The sequence below is a fragment of the Nyctibius grandis genome, chromosome 9, assembly GCF_013368605.1.
Source record: "Nyctibius grandis isolate bNycGra1 chromosome 9, bNycGra1.pri, whole genome shotgun sequence".
NCBI classification, from domain to species: Eukaryota; Metazoa; Chordata; class Aves; order Nyctibiiformes; family Nyctibiidae; genus Nyctibius; species Nyctibius grandis.
This window is the reverse complement of record NC_090666.1, coordinates 18,222,397-18,249,543: the sequence shown is the minus strand read 5'-3', so window position 1 is coordinate 18,249,543 and position 27,147 is coordinate 18,222,397. Positions and strand designations below refer to the sequence as shown.

At 34.1% G+C, this 27,147-nt stretch overlaps 1 protein-coding gene across 10 annotated transcripts in view; it reads right to left on the bottom strand.

Annotated features, from left to right (window-relative positions):
• Window positions 1–794: 794 nt before the first annotated feature.
• The window catches only part of LOC137667180 (sodium channel protein type 2 subunit alpha-like), a 64,022-nt gene continuing 37,669 nt past the window's right edge, over window positions 795–27,147 (bottom strand). For 7 of the 10 annotated variants that reach the window (XM_068407744.1, XM_068407746.1, XM_068407749.1 and 4 more), the window contains exons 17-26: window positions 20,041–20,161; window positions 19,301–19,455; window positions 18,113–18,286; window positions 11,930–12,052; window positions 9,704–9,985; window positions 7,519–7,572; window positions 6,121–6,258; window positions 4,276–4,380; window positions 2,889–3,159; window positions 795–1,987 (exon numbers count right to left, since the gene is read on the bottom strand). In XM_068407744.1, coding sequence (XP_068263845.1) covers window positions 795–1,987; window positions 2,889–3,159; window positions 4,276–4,380; window positions 6,121–6,258; window positions 7,519–7,572; window positions 9,704–9,985; window positions 11,930–12,052; window positions 18,113–18,286; window positions 19,301–19,455; window positions 20,041–20,161 — 2,616 coding nt within the window. Of the gene's footprint in view, window positions 1,988–2,888; window positions 3,160–4,275; window positions 4,381–6,120; window positions 6,259–7,514; window positions 7,573–9,703; window positions 9,986–11,929; window positions 12,053–18,112; window positions 18,287–19,300; window positions 19,456–20,040; window positions 20,162–27,147 lie in introns of all 10 variants that reach the window. The other 3 variants (XM_068407754.1, XM_068407747.1, XM_068407753.1) reach the window with 1 other exon arrangement.

Genomic DNA, 27,147 nt, shown 5'->3' with positions numbered 1-27,147 from the left:
TTTGCATAAAAATAAGTCATTGCAGATTCCTGTAAATTAGAGGAGACTTTCCAGGCACATTAATCTGGATGCACGTAATCTGGAGGCAGCCATACAAGTAGTTAGAATGCCTCAAATTTAAGAGCAACCCTGAAACATGGAAGTTCTTAAATTCTTTAGCTTTGTGCAATGTCATATTCTTATTTATGCACGATTAACAAGTGCAGCATGCCTATGCAAATCACTTCTATCTGTACATTATAGAGAATCTGAGAGTAGAACACCTGGTCCTCATACCTCTTTCCCCAACATAAAACCTATTACAAAAATAGTCACATATAATAGTAAACAACTTGTGAATTAAAAAATGATGCACTAATACTGATTTTGTAAAAATATGACAAATATAGCAGTTGCATTACAAACAGTGAAGAGAATTACTGTTCTATGTATTTTGCAGTACATGAAACACAAAAAAGTATCGCCTTGCACTCATTTTGTGCTCCGTGTTCTTTGTGGAGCCACTTTTTCCTTCATTCTTAGCAGTGTCAGCTGTAGTGAAAACAGTAACCTCTTGTAAAGTTTGTTACCCTGATTCACAGAGTCACAGTTTGATGATGAAGGTTCACTGTTTTGTTATAGGCACTGACCTTAAGTATATATATAATGTATATATATGCACACACACGCACACACACGCACACACATATGTGTAAAAACTGTCAGTTTGGCATAAACCTCCTGCAGGAGTCCAGTTGATGCTTCATTCTCAAAGACTGTAAACAAGTTGCCCCACAAGCAGAATTCTTAGATCTTTATTTTTTATTTTCCCTGCTGTCTTTACCTTTGTAGTTCTTTTCTGCTTTATCTTTTTCATATTTTTCTTTGTCTGGCTTTGTTACACTATCATAGGATGGTGGGGAAGTTGTAGAGGAACTCTCATCTGTTTTTTCTGGAGTGGAGTTCCCATTTAGTTTATCAATAATTATCTCTTTTATAACTGGTCCATCTCCTTCTTTGTTTTTATTTCTGTTATATATACTAGACACCTTTTTAACTTTTTGCCTTAAAAGGTAATGCCTGTAAGCACGCTGAATAATGACAGCAGATACTTCCTCCTGTTTTCGTTTTAATGTGGTTGTAATTGGTTCATAGGAGACTTTAGAAGGATTGGATGCCATAAACCGATCTTCCATCTGTATTCTGAGGGCGTCCATCTCCCCACTCTCCCCCAAAACACGCTTTGTGAAAGCAAACAAGATGTCAAGGCAGTGAATTCTGTCGCCGCTTACCATGGGCAGATCCATTGCAATGAGCTGGACTTTGTTTGGTTTTGCTATTAGAAGAGGAGGATCTAACGAAGCTGCAAAGTCTGATAGCTTACTGTATTCTATGAATTGTGTTGCATCAGGATCAAACTTCTCCCAGACTTCATAGAACATCTCAAAGTCATCCTCGCTCAAGGGTTCGGCACTTTCTTCAGTAGCAACACTGAAGTTCTCCAAAATCACAGCGATGTACATGTTCACCACTACCAGAAATGATATGATAATGTAGCTGACAAAGAAGAAAATCCCAACGGAAGGGTTGCCGCAGTCACCTTTAACAGAGCTCCCCGGATGATCTTTATGGGGGTCACAGTCTGGCTCCCCACTGTTAAGAATTGGGGCTAGCAAACCGTCCCAGCCAGCAGATGTGGTAATTTGAAATAGGCAGATCATGCTGTTGCCAAATGTTTCGAAGTTGAACATGTCATCAATCCCAACTTCCCTCTTAACATAGGCAAAGTTGGACATGCCAAATATCGCATAGATAAACATGACCAGGAACAGCAGCAGCCCAATGTTGAACAAAGCAGGAAGAGACATCATCAAAGCAAAAAGCAGAGTGCGGATTCCCTTAGCGCCTTTAATGAGACGCAGGATTCGACCGATTCTGGCAAGTCGGATGACTCTGAATAGTGTGGGGGACACAAAATATTTCTCAATCATCTCAGCTAAGAACATACCTAGAGAAGAAAAGTGAATATTTAAAATATAATTTTAAATTTATTCATTCATTACATATAGAAAAATTTATTTATTGCTGTCTCCAAAACAATCAGTACAAGGAGTCTATGCTATAGCAAAATATCATACAAGTTATTATATTTTATTGAAAGCTGTTATTAAAGTGAAAGCACCTTCCTTATGTTGAAATGCTCTCTAGAAGAAGGGAAATAAGTAAAAGAAAGAAAATGGCTTCTGGCAAGGTAGCTAGTGTTTGCCTAAGCTTGTGGTTATTCCTAAAGCAGCCTGGAAAGAGAAGTTTCTTAGATATAATTACTTCTTGAAGCTGAGCCTGTTACCAGTGTCTTTTATGAAGGGCTATATTGGCTTAATTTCTGCAAATTAGTGTTTTGGGGTTTTTTTTGCCTGAGGATCTACACTGTGTTAGCGCAGCCTCTCTCAGCTGTATCACTCTTTAAGACTTAAGTTTTGTCATGCAACTCATTTGCACCTTGGAGAGTCTTTTTAGTTGACAGAAATCTAAATATTCACCAAAACCTTAGTAAAAGCAATTAAAAATCTCACCCCCTTCACATACTTTTCAGTTTTAGTACTGAAAGCAAATTTGTGGTTAGTTTGCATATACCACTAAACATTCCTCTTTATATTTGTACATGTTAATCTAATGTGCCAAATAGTTCCTTTATGTCTTTTGATGTGGAAGATGACAGTGAATCTAATGGGAGAGATAAAAATCTTCTATGCAACATTTCGTATATTGTATGCTATAAAGTATGAAGATCTGAATCAACGTGTAAGTCATACAGGAAACAGAAAATTTCACATTCAGTATCATAACATTCTTGAAACACGTTCCCTTTTCCTTCCAATAGTTCTTTCTTGAAAGGGAATTGCTCTTACCTACTATGGAGAGAATCACAACCACAAAATCAAAAATATTCCAGCCTATAGTGAAATAGTAATGGCGAAGCGAAACCAATTTCAGGACACATTCTCCAGTGAAAAGGATAATGAACACCAGGTTAATCCGGGATAAAATTGTTTCCATTTCTTTACTCTGGTCATCTGTTTCTACCATCATTGTGACCATGTTAAGGCAGATGAGTATCATGATGCTGATGTCAAATACTTGTTTGGTTACAAAATCAAAGACCATGCCTTGGAATTTGTTCTACAAAAACAAAGATGGAATATAGTTTATACTCTGAAAATATTTGTCTTTACAAATACCAAATGGGAAAGCAAGTCCCTGTAAGATTTAGGAGTGCAGAGCAAGACCCATTCACAATACATCTGTTAATATACATCAAACCCATGCTGGTTTGTGTCTCGTCCTGTTAGAGCAGATCAAGAAGTGTACCACTGTTGGCTGAAGGGACGGGAAGGGAAACAATGCAATCATAATAGTAATAACATTGACAATTGGTATTATTGGTGTAAAAAAGGTGGCATAACTTGATACACAGCAAGAGTACCAGCCAAATGGAAACTCATTTTCTTCTCTTTATTCTTAGTGGGTTTTAGAATACTAACCCCCAGGGAAGTATCTCTCTTTCTTAAACTAATTGTGCTTGGCGAGATTGTTGGACCACTGAAGTTACATGTCTCAAACACACCATGACTGCAGTATCCTAGTTTCCCTTTAGTACTTAGATAAATATTTATTGCCATATGTCTCTCCTTAGCTAGACTATATTTAACCCCTTGGTGCATAAGGTGCAACAAGTATTTTATTTTTTCCAAACACTGTAGGAGTTCAGTAAATAACAGAGTAGTTTCTTATCTTAGAGACAAATTTATCCTAGTTTATGCTTTACTCCCTAGGGCATTCTTTTATTCTGTAAGATTATCTGCATCTGTCTTTCTCTTTCACATTAGATGACCACTGCCCCCTTCTGTCTTCAGCAGCAAGGGCCAGTGCATCCCCATTTCCTAAAAATTCTCTGGGAGGCGAAAAAAACAGAAAATGAGGTTTATCTGTGGAAAACACAAACCAATAAATGATCCAATCAACTGTACTTTTCTGGAACTTAGGCAGGGAATTACGAAATTTATCACATTAACTGTATTAAATCCTACAGTTCATACTTCAGAGTGTATGTTTTTAAATGAAACATGAATGATCTAGTCCTCTGAATTAAAAAAAAAGGGGACAAATTCTACCTTTACAAGAAAATAAATGGAAAAAATATTTTCTTTCCAGACATAGAAACTTCTCTTGTTGGCTAAAATCATATTCCCAAATGAGTATTTAATATTAGGGGTATTAAAATCAAATCACTCTTACCACTGGCCTCGGTATAGGTTTCTGTGGCTTTTTGGATCCCAGCTTTTTCATTGCATTGTAATATTTCTTCTGTTCTTCTGTCATAAATATATCCTGACCTCCAAAGTAAAGAAATAATATCAAAACTAGTTACTATCATATTCACACATACAACATTTAACTACAGTATGTCTCTCTGTAATATAATATTACACTTACATTTGATTTATATAACAAAAGTGATTTTTTCAGGTATTTATAGTGTGGATGCTCATATGCATTACTAACATGCAAAGACCCCCCCCTTAATGGTGCCTTGTCAGGCTGATGGTTGAGTTTTTCCAGTGTCTATGTTCACTTTTGCTGACATGGCTAAAATGGTTCTTACCATACTGATGCTGTTAAATAACTTGCTGATTAGGATATGTTTAGTGCATAGGACCCTGACTGGTGCCTTACATGTCCTAAATTCTAGATAGACTTTTAGGATAATAGCTAGCCAGGTCTAAAAGTGGAGTTACTTTGAGACACAAGTTGTGACAAGGGAGAGTATTTGGGTCTAATCTGAGGGTTTTAATGACAGCAAAAAAATCACCTTTGATAGAAACTTAAGTAATCCAAATTATGCCATAGTAAATTATTAATTAAAACAGCACTGGAACCTCGACTAATTCAAATTAACCTTTGTTTGCAGATGCAAATGCTGCCAAGTCAGATGTGCAACTGACTGACTGAATTTCAGTATAAACTAAATTGTGCTTATTGATGAGTCTGAACGAAGTCAGATGGAAACACAGTGTCAAAGTCACTGTCTGCCAAACTGGGTATCGAAGCCCAAAGCATGGCATAATTGATAGATACTGAGGAAGTAGCCCCAGAAATGTTTATGGCTCTTGCAGGAAGCTAAAGAATATTTTTACATGGAAAAATTTCTGTAGTTCACAATTGACTTTTACCATAGATTCTGTTTGGCACTGCTGCTTTTTATTTGGTGATCGGGTGAAACCAGATCATATGAAACTGCTTTTTCACAGTATACAAAGATTTAGAATGATCCTGAGGTTCTAGTTCTTTTTGGCAGTTGAAGGCTAAGAATCGTGAGGCTTCAAAATATTTTAAATGTGATTATTTGTATTTCCAGATTTTTAAAGTTATTTTAAATAAAACTACATGCATTATCAATATAATTATTTTAAACATATTTGTATGTCAAATGTATACAGAAAAAATATCCTTCCTTTTATAATTTTGCTTTATTATTGCCAGTAAATTGTAGGTTGTATTTGCGTCTAAGAAGTTCATCTCATTTCTCACAAAAGTGTTAGAGAAATAGAACTCTTTTGTACACATTTTTACGTGTATCTTTAAGCCTATTCGTGTGAGGTCTATTAGACTTACTTTTAACCCACTGTTTAATCAATTTGCAGAACTATTATCTATTGTATGAACACAATGCTATATTGTATCTTCATTAAGGGTCAACAGTTTATAAGATTAATTAAAGTTAATTTATCTCAATTTTTTAAAGGTAATTGAAAAAGAAACTCTTCCATGGCAGATAGATAATATTACAGCTAATCAAAATAATAATGCACATTCCCTTTTTGCATCTTCATTTTAGTTCTTACACAATTTGCAAATTATTGTGAACCGACTCATGATTTGTCCCTCTTTGCTGGTCAAAATGCTGAAATGCAAAGGTCAAAGTCACATCCACAGATTTAACATATATCATGTTAAAAAAAAGAGACATTTTTATTCAAGGACTTGAAATAACATTTGATTTTTATTAGCTTTATATAAATAAGTTATTAATTCATTATAGCTAATAATTTATAGCACTCTGGAAACATTTTTAATACTTATCTTCTTTTTTTGTTGGTTGAAGTTGTCTATAATGACACCAATGAAAAGATTCAAGGTAAAGAATGATCCAAATATGATAAAGATGACAAAATAAAGGTACATATACAAGTTGTCCTCATACTTAGGTTGGTCTTCTACCTACAACATATTATAAATTTTATTACCCATGAGAATACTGGATGTAAAAAACAATGTATATAATTTATGAATAGGTATATGCTATCTCAGCTAGAAAAGCAATAAACTCAGTTATTAAGAAGACCCAACATGTCCATTCCAATCAATATTTGGAGAACTGGAAGCTGACAGAATGATTACTCATATGGAATTTTGATGTAAACATGCACACAGATATGTTTGTGTATGTAGATATACACAAAGTTCCTCGTATAGAAGGAAGAAGCAATGTGGGACTGAGAGCAGTCCTTAGTACTTAAAATTTTAACAGCACAAATCTAAATATTTTCTATTGTGTTTGGTATATTTTCATGCAACAGAACCAATCAATTTTACTATCACCTAAATCTCCCTGGAACTCTTTTGGTCTTACATGTGTGTTCTAACATACAGTTTAGAACAGATGCTTTCAACAAATTTCTAGTGATATGTTTAGTGAAATCCATTAAATTGAGGCAAATTTCTAAGGTGGCTTTTGTTATCGTCTTGATTCTTCCGGATTCCACATCTCAGCTGCACCTCTACTGCACAATGTGCTAGAGTGTAGAAACGCTGAAATTAATGAAACAGGATATATTACTCTGGGAGATGAATGTTACTGTGTGATGATGGATATCACTAATGTGACTATAACCTAGGTTCTATAGAACTAGTTCAGGCATCTGTGTTGCCCTTTTTTGTACAAGGTAAACCTAGTTTTAGTTTTGTAGCCAAGATAAAATTCTAATCCCTAGAAAACTTAACAGATGATCTTCAACCGTAAAATCTAATTGCACTTCAGTAGCTAGATAACGTCAGTGCTCAACCTAAAGAAACAATGACATGCACAGTTACAAATTATAAAACAAGGTTACCTTATTCAATATGTAATAATTACATTGTATAATGTTAAATTAATTCATACTCATGATTACCAAAGTAAGTGATTAAGAAACCTCCTCTTTGTTTTTTCATTAATATTAACTTTTCCAAAAAAAAAGTCCAGTTAAGTTAATTTAACTTATTTGGCTAAACAGAAGGAAGTGGGACTAATTCTTTCCACTACAAATTCTAAGATTCATGAAGTTACATAAAAGTTCCTTTCTAGACTAAATGTATCCGGAAAAAATATGTATTGGTGCTGATTATAATTCTTAATGTTTTTGTCTGTGTAGCTTTTTAAATTCTGTACTCTATATCAGAATATAATCAACAGATGATCTTTGGAAGTCTTACACTTACATCTCGTGAATCAACAGCAGCATACATAATATCCATCCATCCTTTGAAAGTAGCCTAGAAATAAAATACAGTTGTTTATCTTCCCTATAAAAATTCATAATGTGTAAAATAACTAAGTCACAGCATTTGGACCTTAACTTTTAATAAAACCATATCTAAATTTATAAACCACATTTAATAACACAGGCATAATAAAATATTTTTATAGTAATACTAGTTTTTTTTCAGAAATTATTTTCTAGGTTTTCCAAAAATATTAAAAGTCAGGCTTTGAAGGTCTCAGCAAGGGCACAGTGTGTTTGGACCTTACTTTGCAGATGAAGAATGGTAGACTCAGCCATTAATGCTGGAGATGTTCAAGTAGAATCTACTAGAATCACTCATGGTGACAGCCATTTTTTAAAGTTTACAGCATGAATTGGTGGACTCAGCAATACAACTTCTGGACAGATACCAACATGCATCTGAATGTTTTTGCTACACCTTAACTGCCATGGTATTTTTAGAAATGTTTTAATCCCACATAACTGAAAGAAATAGACTCTGTTCATAATGAAAATATACAGTGGTTCTTGAGGGATAAGATTTACAGAAGACCAAAAAGTGAGCTGTGGAAGAGCTGTGATTAACTTTCATAAAACTTTGGGCTGAGGTCCTATAGAGACTTTATCTGGGTAGAATAAAGAGTAAAAAAACCGTTTTAACTTCCCAATCCGTAAGTCTCTCTCCCTTTTCTCTTTTCTGAAGGAAAAACCAGGACAGAAGCAAAACATTTTAAGCCAGGTAATTAATTTGGAAATCAAGGTCAGCTAAGGATACTGACCTTCTCCAGGATAGAAGGGACAAGCATATCATTCTTAGATATCTTGGTGATATCAGAGCAGTAACAATCCCATGACATTTTTGACATCTTTTCCTACAGTGAAGCTGTATATCAAGTTACAGACAAGTGATTCTACAGCGCTCAATCCTCTAAACATTTCTTGCTTGTATTTTGCGTCAAATATCATCTATCAGAAGCTCCATTCTAAGCCAGAGAGCCTCTAAAGAGCTAAGGTCTTTACTCCTCTGGCATAAATAAAAGGTATGCTCAGTACCTAGAACAAAGACGTTTCTGTACCACAGCGTATAGGAAAAGGACTTGAAGGGGAAATACAGTTTACAGACTTTGTATAAGTAGTAGTAATTAATAGAATGAATATGCCATGCAATGCAATAACATCTAATACTTTGCAAGGATAATACTATGATTTATCAGACCTAATACTCAATTAGGATCTGTCTATCAGTAACTATCCATATTTTTCCCATGGGCAGCTCCTACTTCTCTCAGAGGATTTCAGACCTCTTACACAAGTATTATGATAATAGAGAAAGAATTGGCTCCATGCTACATGAAACATTGGATGCCCCAATCTCAGATCTTTATTTATGATTCCTTTCCCTAAAGCCACTTCCAGGTCTCGAAAAGCAAGGTGCTATTAAACAAATATCTGCACTGGAGACACCAGGTTGATATATTTTTATTTTTACCATCTAACTTACAAACTGGTTCCATAGATTAGTATAGACATGAAGAAAAATCCACTCTACCTTGACCAGGCTGTTAACAAAAGAAAAATTATTTCACAGTGCCAAAAGTGCCTAGATGAACGGATTTTGACCGTGAAAGAATGTTGCTGTGGATGTGTAATGATACCTAGAAACAGATTATGTGGAAGGCATTGGCAGTACTTGCTCATTTCAGACCAGACAGTCAGTTAGGATGTCTGCCCTCTTTTAAGCTGCTGTCTTCTCTCCTCTCTTACAAGGTAACTGAGATCATGAAGGAGGGGAGAGACCTTTTTAGTAATTAGAGGGACCTCTGAGCCTTGTCCACCGTGGCAAGACTCATGAAATGCATTCCTGAAGTTTGTATTGTGCACCACTAAAAAGATTCTTGTACCTTTTTCACTTATTATTTTCACATTATTATCATCATGATGAGACTGTATTCCCTAGCCTTGGAGTGGAAAGTTACACTACGACCATTAATACAAAAATTATAGGTAACAATGCAATAGAGTTGTGTAAGCTGTACATCATTGCTATGAAGAAATTATTACACTACTTAACAGTCTTAACTTGGCCATTTTTCCTAGACTTCTTTAAAAAGAGCAAAAAGAAAATATATAAATTTACTTACTACTTGAAGCAGAGCAAGATATCCAGCTCCTACATTATCAAAGTTTACTTTCACGTTTTTCCATCGGGCACTTTGATTGTTTTTTATGAGTTCCTCACACTGAGTGTAATTGTTGACATCACTGACATCAAACATCTCACCAGTTGTGGTGTTGACACAGTGATAGAATTTTCCAGCAAACAGATTTACTCCCATGATGCTGAAGATGAGCCAGAATATAAGACAAACCAGCAATACATTCATGATAGATGGAATTGCTCCAACAAGGGCATTTACAACCACCTAGTGTACAAATTAGACAAAATAGGCACATAGTTTATGAACAGAAAAATAAATACTTTAAAAATGTTAAACCAGTATTTATATGGAATGGACAGTTAAAATATCACATTAAAAATTTATGGTGGAAACATTATTTAAGGTTCAATAAAAACACTAATGAGATTGCAAAAAGCAAGAAATAAAATAATATGGAAAACAAGACAATGCAAAAGCCTGAATAAAACTCAAAAAGCAAAAGAAAACCTGTTAGGAGCAAGATGGATTCTTAGAATTTGTGTGCACTAGAGAAAAAGAGAGAAATAAATGTTAAATTCCAACAATACAAATCAAAATCTATAAATAGAAAATAAACCAGAAAAAAATCAAAGAATGATGATGTGGAAGACTGAAAAAAAATGTCTGCATGTAAAACTATAATTACAAATTATTTTATTCTCAGAATCTTTATGTATATATTGGCACCAGTGTATTTTAGCATTTACATACAGCGTAGCATAATTAAGCATATCTTACTTAGTTTTTATTAACTGCATCTGATATAAGTCTTGGTTTTAAATTGCCTGGCTCACTATAGTTGCTCTTACACTTATCCATTAGGGTTCTTTTTTTAATTGGCTGTATGTAATGCTGTTGAGCTACTCTATATGGGCAAGTGGCAGTAAAAATCAGACAAAATCCCTTGACAAAAATTTTCTTTTATTTATTGTGATTGAACTAAAAGAAAGCTGCAGGTATTCAGACAATGATTTTCTACCAAATCAGTAGACACAGCAGTAGTTTTTTGTGTATGGTTTTGAAAATAGTAGTATTTTTCAATTCACTGATTTGACTGAAAGTAGTCTAAGATCAATAGAGGTTTTGCCCACTTATTAGATCAGGACTTACATCTTGTTTGCAATGCAAATCATGTAAAACATAGTGGTGATGGCGATGTCCCCTACACTGGCTAGTGTGGCCATCTCTAGAATATCAGCAGCCTCAACCCAGACAGGAATCACACTATTTATTTGGAAACTTAACACCTATGACCAAACTATAAACATGTATTGCAGCCTCTGAGTATTTTGAGGTAAAAGATTAAAAGGAGGTTTCTCAATAACATTACCTTGTTAATTTTTTATGCATCAGTTTTTCCAGGAAATAGCATAGTCTGCATTTTCAGCAGACAGCTTGTAATAGTTTGGTTTTAGGGTTTTTTTTGTCAGATTGGCAGAATACGAAAATAATAATTTCCTCAACAGGAAGGATTTAGCTGTGTAGGAGGAGAGGTAAGTTGGCAGCAGATGCATTCATATGAAGGACACTAGCTGAGAAAATTATTTCCTATCTCTCCCCTTCTGTACTCCCAGCCTCATCCTTATTTCAGGTATCTGTTTGGAGAACCTTTCCCTAATACTACAGCATTTATTGTGGGATTTTTTCCCCCAAGCACGTAGACAGAGAGCCACAGGGAGGCTTTAGTTTCTGGTGTGTCACTGTTATCAGCTTCTTCACCTTTTTTCATTTTGTTTTGTTCTGTTTTGTTTGTTTTCCAGCTAATTGTGTTCCATCCTGAACCACTGACAAACTAACAGAGAACAGAAGTTAGCTACAGAAATTGTAAAATAAAGTGCCCAGCTAAACTGGAGAAAAAAAACCCCAACCCTCTGTTCTAAAATTTCTCATGTCCTTTTATTTGTCTATATAGGTCCACAAATCAATGGAAATTTTAGCAGTCAGGGATAACACAGCAGCAGTGAGCAGGCAAATTTAATGAGCTCAAGGTCTAATCTCCAAATGTAAGCTGTACATGACTTGTGTATAAGGACATGTTGGAAGGCCTTTTTTCCACACATTTTTGCATTCATTCCCATGCTGGAGTTCTTTGCAGGAGGCAGGAGTGTCACACTTCTACATTGATTTTTGTATGCATACATTCATTCAGACTCATTCATTTTATCTCACCCTCATTCCTTCAAATCGTGACAAGGCTCTTAAAGGTCTTAAAGCTCTTAATGTCCGAAGCGATTTAATGGCACCAAGTTCAGAATAGCCCAAAGCATTGGCTATTAAGCTAACCAATGACACCTATAAAAAAATATGAAAAATATTATTGTAAAAATTGTTCTACGCTGTTTATTTAAAAATAATACAGATTCAGTTAACAGAAAGATCAACAGTGACAAATGAAAGAACACCATTCTTGCTTATAGTGACATTGAAGGCCCAATCCCACAATCTTCGTACTTGCTGGAAAGGCAAGAGGTCATATGAAGGCATGTTTTAAAAAGGGATATATGCTATTAAATGTCTGTTATAGCTGGATAGGGTTAACAGTCAGATGGAAGCACACTCTTGGTGAAGGATAAAATTTTCAGAAATATTTAAAGACAAAATAGCCATACTTTCTGTAACTTCATTAAGGTTCAACCTTCCAAGCAATTTAAAATTCTGAATACATTGGGATAGTTTGTTAACTACTGACAATATTACTAATATCTATATTCACTAATAATATGCTAAATAATGTAGTGATTAATTAGCTTTTGTTATAAATATTACTTCTAAGTCAAACTCTCAGTTCATAGCAACAATAGCCAGGGTATCTGTGAAATGTATATTGACAGAGGTTGTGCTTTCTCACTTGCCTGACAACTCTCTCAATAATGTTTTTTCTCTTCTAAGTATAGGAAAGTGTTATGGGATAGATATTAACAGATGCTAGCATTATAATAGTAAGTGCTTTATCATCTACAACTGTAGTGAACTCCTGCTTCACATTACTGGGATTTTATTATAAACCAGTCCACTTCAGGAAGGAGCAATTAATTTGCTTCTCAAATGGAACTGAGTTTTAAACAGAGTTAATGTGAAAGAATTTTATTTACTTACTTTGAGCAGTTTTGGAGACAGGAGTGGGGTAATATCGTACCTTACTTATATTTTATTCAGTTATACCACCAAAAGCATAGAAGACACGTAAATGAACACAGGAATATTTCAGTCCTTGAAAAAATCCCTCAAATGTTCATTTCTGTACCTCAGTCTAGAGAGTTCTTCAAATAATTGGCTGTACAGAAACAGGCATTCACTGATAAGATGGTAAGATTTTGCCCATTATATGAAAAGTGGTTTCTTATGTTACTTGTATCCGTAAAGAACAATTAGATGAATCGCAAGCACAAGAGTTACAAGCTCATGTCTCAAAAGGACAATCTGAGAGCAGATAGAAATCAATTATTCAGTACTCTGTCGCTATGTATATTAATCTAACAGAAAATAGTATTTTAGTGAATTCATATCACTGTACCTTTCAACTGGATTACATGTTGGGATGTAAATCTTTTTGTCAAAGGAAAGGCTTATTTTAATGCTGTAATGGATAAGTTTGTAAAGGAACTTGCTGTGGTTTATAAGCATATTAAGAAGAAAATGTTGCTGATTTTCTGTAGCCTGTAACTGAAGCCTGTTCACTTACAAGAGATAAAATTATTGTTTCTGCCACTACATTAATTATTGTAATTGTTATTAATAATTGTCATTAATACAATTTATTTGTCCTGTGATTCTACAGTGAGAGGCTTCTTTTTTATCCTCAGCCACTCTTAATATATTCCAGAGATAAGAAAACATGGAATTCTCTGTATTTTTAATAGCATATTCATTGATTCAGTCATATCAACAAGATACCCAGACATGACAATAAACATTAGTGTAAAAATAGCACATTTTATGGATTAAAAATAAACTATGAAATATATATTAAAAAATTGTCTTTCACTGGGAGAGCAAGACATGTCTTTTAAAATTGAACTCATATTTATGGCTCCTTCATTTTATACTTTTCTCCCCAAACTAGCACTGTGCCTTAGCTATCTTTCACAAACAAGACTCCATACAAGCTAGTTACGTAGCTGTAGCTCCTGTAACTTCACTGGCACTGTGTGTATTGGCAGTTTTTAGGTTCTCCTTGCAAGTTGTTCTCCAGCCTAGTTTGTGCTTTCCATTTCAACTTATTTGCAGCTTTCTTACCATGGTGCTAGTGCTCCTACATGATAAACCTGAAGTTGTTTCACAGAGAAATACTTCATCTATTGTAAACAACACATTTTCCTCTCAAGAACAGTTCAAATGAGAGGCAAAGATTTGCTTGGAATTATTTTGTATATACAGCATAAATATATACAGCTGTTCTGTACTGCTCTGGTTTTCTCAGTCTTCTTAGCTTGGTCTTCTGTCATCTGTTCCACCTGTTTTGTTGCTAGTAGGTGAGAAAATAAATGTCTCTGTACACTGATAAATAGATTAATGTCTTTCTTTTGAGATAAGAACGTATGCAGATGCAGTAATTTTATGAAATGAACTCAAAATGGTGGAAAGATTTTTTACGTTCATCTCCTAAAACTTGAGGGTTGTATGTCCATGTTTTTGTGCACGGATCTTCTAATGTAGACTATCTGTTGCAAAAACTGTTTTGAAACTTAGCAGTCACAATTAGCCCTGCTCAAGATCTTCAGTCAGGGTTGTCATCCAAGCCAGATCATTGGTCATACAGCTCCACATTGACTTTATTTCTATTTAGGCCTAAAATTTTAATCCGTGTGAATTCTGTGCTACTTGGTGAGGTGGCTAATTTATGTGATTTGATTCCAGGTCCTCAGTGGCATATGGCCTTCCTCACTTCCAGTACTGCTTATCCTATCTTTCATGTAGTTTAAGTGTTCAGGTATTACACTTAACTAGGAATAAAAAGAAACTGCAAGATTTGGAAAACAAAAAATCCAAATGTTTTTCTTTCTATTGAGAATTTAATGATTTTTCTTATTTTTTGAATGATAGATCCTATATTATCGGTTTTCCAGGTGGGCGTTTTTGACACTGTCAGAGACAGGACACTGGACCCAATGTAGCCTTTCTTATGCCTTATGTAGCCTTTCTTATGTTATGGTCCTATGCTAAGGTAATATTTTTTCTATGTGTAATTGGTGAATAATTCTTAATTTATGGTATTTTACTGGTAATTATTCAAAATTCATTTTGCTTAGATACATAATTGCAGTCTATGATTCTGTTCCCTAACTCACTGAACAAGAGCCTTAGGTTTTATGCATATATCATCTGAATAGCCCTTTGAATTAATTAATTAATGTCATTAATTTCTGGATTATCCAATGTTCTAGTGTACCATGTTAGGATACACATAGAGACATATGAGACAGTTTAGGCAGACAAAGTGACATCTCTTTCTGTATCCGGTTTCCCAACACATCAATATGCTCGTCTTCTTGTTTCTTCTTATTTTTATTATGAAGTTGTCAGGGCAGCAGCTGCCTCTTACTCTGTCCATACAGCATTTAGTATATTAGTAAGATGTGACCATGATCTTTTCCAGAATGTTGCTGCTGAGTTAATTATTCTGAAAAGCTAATAAAAATGTTGAGAGCACGGTTTAATTAAATTACTTTAACTGTTTTAACAAAAAGCATGAAACATTTTTAGCTATATGAAGAAATATATAAGCCATGAATATGACCAACTAATGTACTATACAACAAGCCCAACTGGAGGGTTGTTTTGCTGCATTTAATTGTTCAAAAACTGTACCCATTGGAATTTTATCAGGCATAAGCAATTTCAGGAAGGTCAAAGATTTCATTGCACTTACAGATTCATTACTGCCCCACAGTACTTGGCAAATACGTTATTTGTTTTAAGTGTTACTCCTTTCCATTTCATTCAACTACTGTTTATTAACACAATAATTTAGAAATAAAATGTCTATACCAAATTATAGGACTACCTTATAAAGTTTAAAAATATACAGCATAAAACAGTGTCCGCTTAAGATTATCTAAGATTACATAGCGTAGCAGAAAACTACACAAACAAATTTGATAACGGACAAACTCATTGGGTATTCCCAGATTCCCTGTCTCCCTTCCTGATGTTCTGTCCTCTGGCTTTGTATGTGCCAAAGACAACTTAAGAGTCATTACAGCTGTACATCAAAACCTAGGCATAACAAAACTCATGACAGATGGCTTCTGGAAATAGGGGTAAGAGCAAAAACCAAGGTACAGGATGACATGCTCTATAGCATCTAATTGTACTTGGTTAAGATATTGCTATCTCAAACCTTTACCGGATACCTCTGCCAGAATTAGTCTCCCCCAAAAGAGCTGCCTGCATCCAAAATTCAGTCTCTTAGATTAAACCACTGATAAATCTGAACTAATTGAACTAATTTACCAGATTGTGGTATGGGGTATATAAGGCACTCCACCCAAATATCTGCTCCTTGCTACAGATGCTGTTGCATATAGCAAAGAGTGGGATGGAGAGATGGCATGATAAGGTCTTAAACTGAGGTAGCCAGACTGTAAACTGACAGAGCTGAAAATTGCCATTTCTTTGTGTAATTATTAAAACCTAATTTTGTCACAATCACTGAGAGCAACTATGGCTATTTCTCACAGTGAGAGACTCAGGTATGTAAGATACTAAAGGTCAAAGCCCTAAAGGACTGTCAGTGTTTACGTTCGAATAATTTTAGAGGATGGAATTAAACAATTTGATTAACTTTAGTCACTTGTAGTGAAGAAGGGCTTACTGGTGTTCTCACTGGGAGAATGCCACTGAGTCACACCTGTTTAAACTGCCTGTTAAAGCAGTGTAGATTCTCTGCTTTTCTATAGGAAGATAACATGAGTTCATCTATTTCTTTCAAGTGCTGCTAAAGGAAGTGCTGACTTAGCGTTAGGCACAGTAAGCCATTTTTTACCACTTTCTGGAGTATTGGATATAATTCTTCAGAAGCAGAAGGTTCCAAACTCATTTAGTCATGCTTTTGTTTACAAAATTAAAAATTATGTGTAAAAAGTTGGCAAAATAAGCTGCTTTACTTATGATGACGTTCTATATAATTCTGAGAGCCTGCTCAGGTAACGGCATCTCTGAGGCTAAACTATTATTAAGAAACCATGGAGTATGGCTTAGAATAATCTGTTTAGGTTTATATTACAAAAAGAATAATTAAATCATGAGTTGTAATTTATCTAAAAAACATTCCATTCTTAACATAATCCTGGAAGGGAGCATCTGTCTTCTGCATTAACATCGTCTTAAGAAAACCATTCACACTGTTCCATTCTAGTGTAGATTTTCAGGACAGAGCTAGAGATTAACAGTATAGCAAAACTAACTCAGGCAGGTTAAAAAAAAAAGAGGTCTTCCGTTTTGAGTTATGGGCCAATCTAACTAGGGTTTTTTTCCTCTGAGAGTCACAAATCCAATACATTTCTATTATATATTCATAAAGAATAAGTATTTATGGGACCAGGATTTATGCAAACTTCTCAAGAAATACTGTAGCTTGGGCAGAAATTAGTATAAATGCACATTCGCTCTGAGACGCCATCTCTCAGTTCCACACTGAGGACATGTATAGCCGATGAACTGGATCAGATAATGTGTGAAGGCAAGAGACCAAAATTTGCAGGAGTAAAACCAGCTTTGATCCCTTCTGACAACATAAGCAAGGCCTTTGCACAGAAGTATCTCACAGCTGGGAAGGCAGCCAAGAAATCTTGTATTCTCTTCTATCATAAACCCTGCCAAGTCATAGCTAATTTAACTATTGCAGATTATCAGCCCATTAAAACTAATTAATTTTTAGCCCAAATAGCCACTGTCTTTCTGTTTTACCAAAAGTGATAACAGTATAGTTTTGGGGGACGAAGTTCTGAGAACTCAGATGAAATCTGGACCAAATGTATGGTTTCACTTGCAAAGCTGCAATGTTTGTAGAAGAAACTTGCATAATGCAGTGCCTTATTTGCTAAGGAATAAGGTAGTATGATCAGAGTCCGTTAAAAATAGCATGTTTCAAAGTCAGGTTTTTTCCTGGGTACAAAATTATTAACCATGAAGAATGAACAAACTGATGGCCAGCCATCCTTTACCTTCTGGCATATAAATGTACTTTAAATAACACATCCAGATCACTGCAGGCTATTACTAATTCAGTATAACTATACAATCTGAATTATTTTTGCATGTTTATAAGAAGATTACTTAGCAGTAATGAGTTTTACAACATAAAGGACTTTACTATAGTGAATTTTACAATGTTGAAGACTATGTACTTACATCAACAATCAGGAAGTCTAGCCAGCACCAGGCATTAGTGAAATATATTTGAAAACCATATGCTACCCATTTTAAAAGCATTTCCAAAATGAAAATATATGTAAAAACTTTGTCAGCGTATTCCAGCATGGTCTTGATAGTTTTGCGCTGTTCAATATATATATCTTCAAAAGCCTATGAAAAAAATATATTCAGGTATTACTAATGTTTCACAGAATATACATGATAAAAATAAGGAATAAATCAATAAAAAATAAGTAGGTCAGAGCTAATCTTTCCCCTTGTTCTTCTGCATCCTCTTATTTTACATATTTCCCATCTTTAACCATACTACAAATTGGAGCAACTTTATGTATTCTGCCCTGTCTGGGGTTAAAAAAAAATATATATATCCTATTTTACTAATGAATGAAGAAATAAACTCAAAGCATGAATTTTCATCCACTGTGGTATTAAGAAACTTTCACATACACACACAAAAAAGCCCCTTTCTTGTACAAAATCTGTTCCAGATATGTATGTTCCATTCTAGAAAGCAGTTAGCAAGATTACATTTCTATCCTCCATCAGTCAAACTTATGTCTAAAAATCAAATTAAAGAGCAATGTATTTGCTAGAATGTACACTATGCACGTTGATACTGTAGCAAATGGTCAACTTGAGTAAAGCTGGAAAGGTGGGTAATGTAAATCTTGTTGGAAAGTAGTTAGGTTTAATTTGCTGTCACACTCTTTCCTAGCTCTTGCCTTCAAAAAAGGAACAGAATGAAGTAATTATTCCATTTTTCATGTCGTCTTTAGTAAGCAGAATCCAAGAAGTGGCTGAGCTGAGAAGGAATTAAGGACTTAAAATCATACATTTAGCTATATGTTCACAGTTAACACTCAAGTTTGTACTCAAATCTTTTGACGAACATGCTGAAAATTGGCAGGCAATTTAAATCTTGAGCAGCTATGCTTGCTTAAATAAAATTGCTCCAGGTTTACAGAGGTAAACTGAAAGTATCACTAAAAAAGTACATGTGAAATTTGTCAAACTTTTTCAAGTTTTCCATCCTGAAGTGACAGAAAGCAAGTAGTTTTATACAGCTCCAAGCAAAACAGGTCTTTCTGAAGCAAATTTGAATTTTGCTGTTGCTACTAAGGAGATATCTAAGTATTTCAGCATATGGAATTTTTTTCTACTTACTAGTGCTCCACTGCTGAGGAGAATCATGAAGACAATGAAAGTCTCAAACCAGTTGTGTTCAACTATGCTGTAGCAGGTTTTTCTAAGATTCCACCAAATTTTTCCTTTTCCATCCTCTATACTTACTTGACAACATGGAAATTTCTGCACACAACCTGCATTAGATTAAGAGATATTAGGATCCAAACGGAAATTATTTCAAAGTCAATGTTTACTGTGCTATCAACATAGTTAGAAGCTTTAACAAAGTTTATAGTACTTCTTAAAATTAAACAGTGGAATCCTCTTTTATAGGATCCTGAATATATGAATTTAGATAAGTAATTTGGAGAGAAACCAGACAATAATAGACATAATTCTGAGTAAACTCAATCCAGAAAACATTGATATTTTTGACTGTTGGCATTAACTGTTCCATTTGTTGATGGAGTCTCACAAAAAGTAATTTGTTCCAAATTTCAAGGGCCCTTTCAAATAACTGAAAAGCATTTTAAGATTAGAAAAGTTAATGAAGTTTCTTAGTTACAAGATGTATGCAGTGGCCAGGCAGATAAAGTTACTCAAAGCCTAGGGAAACGTTGTTTTGGCATCTGATTTCCAGCATTCTAGGCTAAGAGTATTTTCTTTCAATTGTTGAGGTCATGAAGGTCCACCAGACTTGAAAGTCTCAAGAACTTAAATATGCCTACTAATAATGCTGTTTACTAATAAATCTCTTAAGTCAACAGTTATTCTACAACCTTCTGTAAAACAGGCTTCTGGTTCAAGAGCTTCTTCACTTTCAATTTCTGCTTGCTCGCCCTCTCCAGGAGGGGCAATATCAACTGTGCTGCCTTCTGATGAGCTGGATGCATTTAGTTTCTGCAAGTAAAGTTCCACAGAAAAATTTTTTTTCATTAGATACATATTCTGTAAAAAAAGATACTGAATCAAATCATGCCAGTGTCTGACTTTTGAAGAATGCTAAATTTATACTGATAAATATGCATCACCATAAGTAAAAACATAGTAATGAGATGTACATTGTATAGTTCTGTTTCCCAGTTTATCTTCTTATAGTGAACAATTAAATATAATTTGGCTACTAACTTGATCCATGTATAAGACTTCTGAAGTATTCTCAGTAGTATTACAACTGGAGAGCTTGCATGTACCACACTCTCGAGTTATTTAATTTTCTTTACTATACTGGATTACACTGAAAATGTGTCTTATTTGTCCCAGCAAAATGAACTAACAGAAAGCTCCACATATATCTTCATGTCCGCTACAGATGGTGTTTTCACAAATATACACCATATCTGCATTAGAAAGTTGTAAATTTAATGGCATTTAATGGCAAATTTCTGCACAATTTAATTTTTGCAGAAAGCACAAATTACCAGATCTGAAATCTCTTCTTTGCATTCCAGTCTCCTGTGCATATTGAGAGACCTTCTGAGGTCCTTTCCATCCCGAATTTTTCTATCATTCTACTACTTTTGTGTACAGTGAAATATTATAGTCCTTACTACAGTAGAAGCACTTCTAGATCTGAAAACTACAAGAACTGGACAGTGATATGAAGTAACTGAAATTAAGCAACTTTACTGTCCTGGTTTGGCCACCAAATACATTGAAATTTGGATCAGGTCAAGCTGTTTATCAGTCATGCAAGACTGCCCATAATTTTGTCCTTTTAAGAAAGCATATTTTGAAAGGACAAACCTGCTAAAGATGCACACAACTAATGCAATAAGCGGTCATAGATTTTGTAACTTGTTTTCAGTTATCAGTACTGTTTGCGTCTGTAATTGCTTTCACCCAAACTACATTCTCTTTTACTGTAAAATAAGGCTTGCAATCAGAAAGCAACATTAAAAAAAAGCATGGCAGGGAAATACATCTGGTTTATACCATGTAGCAGTAATACATAGGAATTTCGAGGGGGATCTATAACGCACCTCTGACTTAAATAATTTAAATTGTAATGGCACTGATGTAACAAAAGGGCATGTGGTCACAGACTAGGTTTGTGGCTTCAGCTAAGCAGATCTGGTCATACTCTTTAACCTATATGAAGATATTTCTATATAAATATTTTGAGAGAATGCTTAATACCAAGTACTTTTCACATTTAGTTTTCAAGATAGTGACATTTTTAGAATATTAAAAAAAATACTATTCAGATGATTTGAATGATTTTGCAATAATTAATAACTTTTTAAAGAAGCATTTCTGTGTATTCTCTCCTTCAGAGAAAATGCTGCAAATTAAAACTAGTTATTTAACCCTTCAGTTAAAACCCAGTCCCTTCAGGAAAATGCATTGGGAGTTAAGGGCTTTTTTTCTGCCAGAAATGGAGTAGATAGCACATGTATCTTTATATTGTTTGGTAAGCAACTCTTTCCTCATATTCAACTCTTACGTGAGATGAATGAAGTTTAAAAAAAATTCATGTTGGGTGATGGATAATTTCAGGGTTAAGTTTGAAGAAGCTGCCCTTCACACATGCATGCAATATAGTTGATATATGGTCACTCAGACCTCAGGTTGCATGGCTGTTACTGCATTGTGACCAAAAATAAAGGACTTGTCGCATAATAAAAAAGATTTCTGACATGCACACAGGCATGACTTTGAAAACCATTCTTTCCCTTTTTAAATATCATGATCTGTCATACATGGAAAATCATGCTGACAAATTTGAAAAGATTTTGATAAATATGTTGTGATTTGGATGTTTCCAATGGTTAATTTTTGCTTAGTAAACATGTTAAAATATCATGTTTCCTTTTTCATACTGCACTTCCTCTATCATTTCCAAAATTTATATATGTAAATTAGTTACAGCTGTATTGCCTCTAAATAGCTTCATTTTGTTACTGGTCATGTAGATCAGTAAGTCTGAAATAAAATATTGTGTATCTCCTATAGTGAGAATATTTGAACTTTTGATTTCTGTCTTACATTTACAGACCAAAATGCACATTAACGTACACTGTATTAGGCATTATTAGTACACCACCTTATTATCCACACATAAGGCTCTCTTTTAAAAAGGAAATAAGATTTGTGAATTAATTCTTTTATTACATATCCTTATAATACAAAGAAATAGGAAGTCTGAAAACTGTCACTGAAATTATAGGCAGTTTCTTCATTAAATAAAAACCAAATATTGTGAAAATAATAATCTGTCACATTCAAGTTAGGAAAATTAAAACTAATTCATGGCCTGATCCATCATCATTAAATCAATTACTTAATAGTAGCAAGATAAAGGCTCATAGTAAACATCAATTATTAATCTATATGTGTGCCAATTAAAAGGCAGTCAATTTTTTAACTGCTTCTTCCCATGTCAACTCTGTTGCAGATAGTCCTGTCAGCATAGTTGCTAAAAACCAAGTGACAGAAGAGCAAATTATAATCAGTACAAACAAAACCTGCTATAATTCTCTTCATTAGTTTTCACATAAATCATTCTCTTCGTTATTTTTCAAATTACCTCAAACAATTGCATTATAAAAAAAAAACTCATTAATTTAATAAAACTCCTCTTCTTTGCTTCAAGACCCTAAATTAGGAAAGAACCATTGCATTTTAAATAAGGCAACTTTAATGATCTGTTTTTTTCTAGCAATAAAACTAATAGGAAACTCAAGATACATGATGGATTAACACAATCTTCTTTTCACCTCATAAATGTGATTATCAGCCTCTAGAACACGCCATGCCCTGTGAATACTTATTTGCATCTTCAATGATATCACATTTTCCTTTGCAAGGATACATTTGAAAGCAATTGCTTATGATGCAGCATTCTCAAGGCCTGAATCAGCAAAACAACATGCTTGACTAGAGCAGAAGCCTGAGCAATACTGTGGAAATCACAAACAAAAATAAAATAAAAAATAAGACTACCTCAATAGGATTATATTTTTCTGAAAATAGTATTATGAATATTATTATAGAATATAACATTAAAAAATGCTTCATCACCAACCCAAATACTTGGTTAATATATGTGTAATCAGTCTCCATACTGTCCTTTCAGAGAAGTGCATCTCTTTTCAACAGCTTAGATCATTAAAACAAGCTTTGACCAACAGCATGTTAATGTGGCCGTTTACAAGAAAATGCATTCACTTAACACCTGGTCTTGCTCTCATTTGATTTTATTCTAGATTTCAATAAGAGCAAGAGCAGGCTACTAAAATTTTAAGCTTTACAAACGGCTTCATGATTAAAGTGACAATAAAATAAAGGGATTCAGCCATTACAAATTGCCTTTTGTAATTCAGCCATGTGGTTTTATCCTTTGAATCTTGAAAGCTGCACTGTAATTGAGTGACAAAATATAAAATAATGGGGATCAATGATTCCAAAGTTTAGAATAACTGTCTTTAAATCTCAGATCTTATGATATTTGACCTTTATGTACGATTAAGAAAACCACTTTAAAAATCTCTTTCCTTAGAGTTTTATTTGATGTTTGAAGCATATCTTGGTTTAAAATTTAGTCAGTAAAATCTGAGAATTTTCAGAATACACACCAATATGAATTTCATTTGTCACCTCTGGACAATTTATATGATGATATAATATAGATAGACCATAAGCTATAATCAATGGTACAAAACCAACCATTTGGTTATCCTTTTGAAGCCAGTGAGACAATGCCTGAAGACAACAGCTTTGAATCCAGCTATAGGACTGAAATCTCAATCCCAGTAAAATATTGATGCCAAGTTTTACTAGGATAATTTGACCTCCTTAGTTTCGTGTAACTTTGGCTTCTGTACAATATTTGCTGTCCCTATTCCTGAAGTCTCTGCCAATTATGCATAAATGGAGATTATACTTGCCTGTAATGAAAAAAAACTCAGATAAATATACAAGGAATTTTAGAAAAATGATACCGACTGCTCCATAGTCTTTCTACTTTACACCAAGTCCCCCAACTCAGTCACAGACTGCTATCATGAAACATATTCCAAAATACCACTATTTACGAAGGAGTTTAAAGTTTGAGAAAAGAGTATTTGTAAAATGCTTTGTTTTGAGAGTTTTTTAAGGGGGGTTATTTGCTAAGTATAATTTTAGCAGTTATGAAACTGTTTGCTCTGCTTACAGTTTATAAAACTCAAGATATGCACTGCCCAAATGAATACAGAATGTTGTTTGTAGCATCTTGAAGATTTGCATTACAGTGCATTGTAGATGTAAAAGTACAACAGTGTAATTTTTAAGTGAGTAGCTACAGCAACAGTTTAAATGTTATTCATTAAGGAGCTGAAATTGTGGCAGTAATCATTACATAAATTCTTAACACATTTCGTTAAATATTTACATTTATAAGGGCTGAATCAAAAAGGGTTGTTTTTATTTTTTAAAAACTATGCATGCTCCCTTTTTCTTTGGCCTCTTTAACGTATAACATTCCAGTCCTTTTATGATCCATACTTCAAAACCTGTAGAGCATGCAGTTATTGCTAAATACTGTATTAAAATATCCAGAAAAGTCATTAGCAGAGTTAAAAAATGTATGTTGGGGTTGCCACTCCCGCCTGACCATGCTGTGATGTGAGTCCCATGACTCAGCAGAGAGCAGCTGTGCATGTTTCTACTGTCTTGCAATGGATAGGGAAGGTACATAGCTGAAGAGCATGCAGGCCAGTCAAAATCCATTAAAAAGTGATTATATATATATACACATATATATGTATAACTTGCTTAGGTAACCTGTGTGAAAGTGGTGACACGTTGCTCTACCTGGTTAAAAAGCACCAGAGCTGCATTCTTGATTGCTCCAGCTTGGTTTTACCCCTGTGAGAAGTAAGAATGGTAGGTAGTGAAGTTCAAGACACAGGATCTCTAGTTTTCCTCTTTTTGGAATCTCTAATTCAAACATGGCTTTAACACAATTAAAACATAATTATTAAATATTTTATGATCAGTTGGCAAAAAGGGAAATACATAACACCTGAAATGTTCAACAAACTTTTCTACATAACTTGTTAGTTTATTTTAGAGAAATAAGAAATCCAGAAGCTAGACCTAATAATCCACACCCTGAAATTGTGATTCATAAATAAAAATACAATGAATTAAATTAATAAAGACATGGTTAGCAGATTTGGAAAGTATTCCAGTATGTATATCGTGCTTAATGCATAGTAATGAAAATTTTAAGGGGTTTTTTGGTTTAATGTTCTAGTCTTCATTTAACCGACTATGTGATTATGTCTTTTATTTGCAAAAAATGTACATACAGTAAGCAAAATACTTGGAAGATGTATGTTTTCCCATTCCTCCTTCATCCTCTAATAACGGTGGTAGAACTTCTAGATCTCAATGAAAATAAACCTCCTTAATTTCTGTTCAAATTAAATATGATGAAGTATAATATTTTGTAAGTTTCTAGTTTAAATTTAGTATGCTATATACTTCTGACTCTACAATCTTCCTCTAATTGTTTCAAAAGAGGATTGGATTGGTGCCTGGACAGTGGCCCATCAGTGTATCCAGAGATATGGTTTCATTCATTAGTTATACACAGCTAGTCCATAACTTAAAGATTCTGTGACTTTTGAAGATAGTGTCCAATAATTGGTCAGTTTTAGAAAAGGGGAATTTAGATTGTTGGATATTTTAAAAGAAATGTGATAAAAAATCATCCAACAAATTGATCAAATCATTACTGCGTATGTTTTGGCTAAAATATTTATTGAAGCCCAATGGCAATGCTTAACTTTTGGGAATGCAACTGTGCTCCTGTCTTTTCCCTTCACCTAGTCACAAAGGCACGAGTGAAGCTAATCAGAAAACGGAACTTATTCCTTGTTTTGAAAATTCCGTGGATTAGATGATGAAGGATATTTTCTATTTTATTAAAACCATCTGTTGTGGTTTCAGAAGTTAATTGAGCAGCCGTACTTCTCCAATCTGAATTTGTACTTACTGTACATATACTGTAGATATAAAGGCTTCTGGAACTCTGAATGATAGAAGCCTTTAGGTATATATATTTCTTTAGTTGTGAAATAAGCTTTCCATAACTGATGAATATCTTTGAAATTACTTTTCCATGTTGAAATCCAAAACTTTATTCATAAAGTTATGATTCAGATATAATGAACAGTTGTTAAGTGGTACAGAAATACAATAGTTAGAAGTCTTATGTTCGGTAAGATTAACATAGTCCATTCATTTCACTGATTAGCAGGCATATTTTATAATAGAAACAGCATCCACAATGCTAACTTTAAAAATCACCAAATTATCCCCTTTATTTACTTCTAATTTTCTTATTATCTTTAAAGTTAATTATCTCGAGTATCTCATTTTCAGAGCAGAAATCTATTATTTCTGGTGGTTATTTCATTGGGTATTGCATCTCTGTTTTCTGGTAGTAGATATTGACAAAATCCTCCTTCGAAGTATCAATGAAATGTTTGCTTCTTTCAGGTACTTTCAGCCAACTATTACTTTGAAGTAGTGGGTAACTTTTAAATATAATAAATGTTATTGTTATGTTTCATCCAAACAGAGACTTTCCCAAATTTCTAGTGATATGTATTAGAAAGACCTGTTTAGGTCTGGAACTTGCAACCAGGTTCCAGAATAGATTCTAGCAGATTTGGGAAGTTATTAACTAGCAAATTAATTAGAAAGTGTTTTTATGAAAGGGAAAAAAAAAAAAGGAACCAGCCTTCCAAAAGAAACTTGGTGGCTAGAGTTATTTTGTACCATAGTATATCTGATAATAAAAATAGGAAAAATTACAATTTGTTCCTCACTCACCCACAGTTACAATTTCTATAGTAATTACCTGCTCTTGACATATTCCTCAGGGGCACAGC